The 3,466-nt window shown below is 33.4% G+C and overlaps 1 protein-coding gene across 1 annotated transcript in view; it reads right to left on the bottom strand.

Moving 5' to 3' along the window:
- LOC106938467 (meprin A subunit beta-like) overlaps nucleotides 1-3,466 on the bottom strand; it is a 29,449-nt gene that overhangs the window by 21,672 nt on the left and 4,311 nt on the right. The window contains exons 3-8 of the mRNA XM_015020527.1: nucleotides 3,267-3,285; nucleotides 3,149-3,172; nucleotides 3,035-3,060; nucleotides 2,847-2,931; nucleotides 2,393-2,510; nucleotides 1,865-2,043 (exon numbers count right to left, since the gene is read on the bottom strand). Coding sequence (XP_014876013.1) covers nucleotides 1,865-2,043; nucleotides 2,393-2,510; nucleotides 2,847-2,931; nucleotides 3,035-3,060; nucleotides 3,149-3,172; nucleotides 3,267-3,285 — 451 coding nt within the window. The remainder of the gene's footprint in view (nucleotides 1-1,864; nucleotides 2,044-2,392; nucleotides 2,511-2,846; nucleotides 2,932-3,034; nucleotides 3,061-3,148; nucleotides 3,173-3,266; nucleotides 3,286-3,466) is intronic.

The following is a 3,466-nucleotide window of genomic DNA, read 5'->3' as shown; positions in this document are numbered from 1 at the left end:
TACAACTATCATAAAAATATTGGAAATATAGAACAAAATTATTAAAATAAAATCTGAGGACATGTCTGAAAAGAGTGCATAGACATCTACAGAGCTGTAAGAGGTATTGAACCCCTCAGGGATTTCTTCAGTGAATTTTGTTTTTCTGACACTTTTCAGGTCTTAAGAATAATTTAAATTGATGATGATGATGATGATTATTATCATTATTATTAATGTCAAGAGTCTCTTATTTAAGTTAGCGTTTATTCGGTAACACTGCATTTGACCAGGTGCGCATAAGACTGACATGATACTATCATAAACATGGCATAACATTTGTTACGAACATGACGGAATATTCATAAATGTTTATGACTGTTGTCCTGAGGAATCATTCGATAATAATGACACTTTTAAAGTAAAGTTGCATTGAAAGACCATCAAAATTGTCAACATTGCATTAAAAGTGTCAATAATACAAAGCTGGCGCTTCTAATGGACTTTTAGTAAAAGTTTGAATGCAACAACTTTGCATTAAAAGTGTCATTACTTATCAAATGACACTTCAGAACAACAGTCATAAACATTTATGAAGACTCCTTCATCTTCATGACAATTATGAAGAAGTAATGCAAGTCTTATTCACACCCTGTCAAATGAAGTGTTGCTTTTATTGCAATATTCTACATTATAACGCCTGTTGTTGGGAATTACTCTATGTTGGGCATCAATTGCTGAGCTGTGATGTCATTAAAAACAAATACAAAATCTATAGAGACATGATATCGTTTCAGCCTTGAAAAATAATGTTCAGGATTTGAAGTATAGACATGTATACTCTTATATGATACAAAATCTTTGTATGAATGAAACTTTTCACATATTTACATATGCATGGATTGATTAATTGTACTTATTTCCAGAAAGAAAGCTTTTCTGATAATCTGCTCTCTTTACAAGACAACTTGCTCTTACAGAAAACTCTTTGCTTTGTGGGGGTTAAGAAGAACTATTTGTCAAATTGCTGCTTTTTGCAAGTTATGTTTGTTCATATTATGGAATTTATTTCAAAAACATCTCAGTCGTATGCAACTGTGATCTGATGCATGAATGACAGTTGCAACATATCCATTCACTACATTCTGTTTCTTTTCTGAAGGTGAGCAGGATTTTTAGTTCTTGAATGTACCTTGACAGGTTTTCTTGCTTTGCTAAACACCGCACTTGTTCATCAGTAAAAATACACATTTATTCACTGGAAAATGACTTTTGATTCAGTATCACTAACTGGTTGATGTACTTTGTACCTATTACATTTTGAAAATGAAAAAAAGACAAAGCTATAATTAACCCTTTCATGCATAGTGGTCACTTCAGTGGGTAGCTGTCTAAAAGCCATTTTCTAGTGCTTCTTGTGGACTTTTATGTTATAAATGCACACAGACCACTGAAGTGGACACTAATACATCATAAAATATACTATCAACTACTGGCCATCAGCTGCAAATGAAATAAATTATTTTGTTAAATCCAATATGGCCGACAACAAAGCATGCCAACCGACCCGGTCCCTCCTTCTACTGTAGATGACTCTTGGAGGTAAAAAAAAATATTGTGACATCAGATAGCCCCTAAAGAACAATACTACTGATGTATGTTTCAAATAACTTTGTATTTGGAGAAAAATACAATTGATCACCTAAAAAAAATAAAAATAATTAAAAAAATAAATTTTACAAAAAATATGTTCCTACCTTTTTTATGCCTTAAGAAAATCAAGAAAAATTTAGAAAAAAATCCTGACACAAAGGATCATAATTCATGCATGGAAGAGTTAAAATGACTTTTTCCATATAAATGAATCTTATAATATCAGTTCTACCTGTTTGGATGTTGGCGAATACAATCCGTACATAGTCATCTCTGTCATATCTAGACTGTTCATGGTAGAAACCAAGAGCATGAAGAATCTCATGTTCAACAATGGCAATGTAGTCACAGCCTGCACCAATAGAGAGGTCCTGGCCATTCGCGAATACTCGACCAATATATGACCAGCATCTAGATCAGAAAAAAACACCAGTAAGACGTGTGCATCAAAATCTTTCAAATAAGCACCACTACATGTACTGTGAAAGTGATTTCTGTCATGATAATAACATTATACATTGTTTATACACTAATAATTCAAAACAAAAAGACTGTGACACACTGTCACCATGTCGTGAGACTATGATATGAAAAACGTATCAAGCTCCTCTGCCTTCACCCACTGCTAACCAGAACAACCAATCAGAGCCAGGAGGCGGGTCTTAGAGCTTTTGCATTCACGTAAATCAGCTGCGTGACTAGGGTTTTTCAATCAGCAAATATTTTTCAAAGTATGAAAAAAAGGAAACAGGGAACTTACCCATCTGCCTTTTTGATGTTGATGTAATAATCTTCAGAGTCCCAGGGTTTGAAATCGATGCATGACTTGACTCTGAACTGGTCAAAGGCTCTCATGATGACTCCTTTAGCTCTCAAGTCTTTCAGTTCAAAGTCAATTTCAAAGCAGTGAAATAGAGAACAAATGACATAACATTACTTTTGCTTATTGTTCTTAGAATCAAATCACAATAATATTCATTAGAAAAACAAAAACACAGAAATATTTTCATTCAACTCATTTGCCTTTGCAGTTTTCCATCGCACAAATCATTTGAAAAAGGATTCTGTTATATTGATATTTGCTGAGTTGCAGATCCAGTTTTCAACAGTGAACGTTTACACTACAAGAACTTCCTTGAATCACACATCCACTAAAATATCAAACCCAAAAATTTGGTTCAAATAAATTTCTTTTATGAAAGAAAGAAAAATACCCAGGCCTTCATCCAAGACGTAGGGAACTGGGGATGTCCACTGACTGCTTCCAGGTACAATGCTGCTCCTTTGAATGTTTGGAGGCTGAACAAGTTGTGCATGAGACACGGCCACATAAGACAAAACATACACACAAAAATATACTTTTAACTGAACCCTGATCAGGGGCTTGTGGCACCAAACTTACCTCACGAATATCATCAAGTGTTAAATCTAAGATGAGGGCATAAAGTTAATAGTTTTTAAAAATAAATCCATTTCTCAAAAATCTTTTTACAAAATCATTGAAATGTAACTTTACCTTGTGTGTTGTTTTCACTGACATCTACAAATCACACAGTATTCTTCTTTGTAAGTTCACATTAGGTCATACAAAAGCCTAAATGTATAAAGATATAAAATAAATGTGTGTGACTTACCAATTATCTCCACTTCCACCTGGATTAAAACAATGGAACAAAGATGAACATAAAAACAAAACAACTGACATAAAATAATGGTAAAAAGAAAGCATTCTTCCTTCAAACATGGGAGGTTTACATGTTTGGAGGATGTTCTAATTTGTTGTACTATTTTCCATTTTGACTTTCTTTGTTCAATAAAGGATGTTGAGAAATCT

Source organism: Poecilia latipinna, unplaced genomic scaffold (assembly GCF_001443285.1).
Source record: "Poecilia latipinna isolate Pla-1442-1.1 unplaced genomic scaffold, P_latipinna-1.0 Scaffold2600, whole genome shotgun sequence".
Lineage (NCBI taxonomy): Eukaryota > Metazoa > Chordata > Actinopteri > Cyprinodontiformes > Poeciliidae > Poecilia > Poecilia latipinna.
Note: the sequence above shows the minus strand (reverse complement) of the source record. Positions and strands in the feature narration are given on the sequence as shown.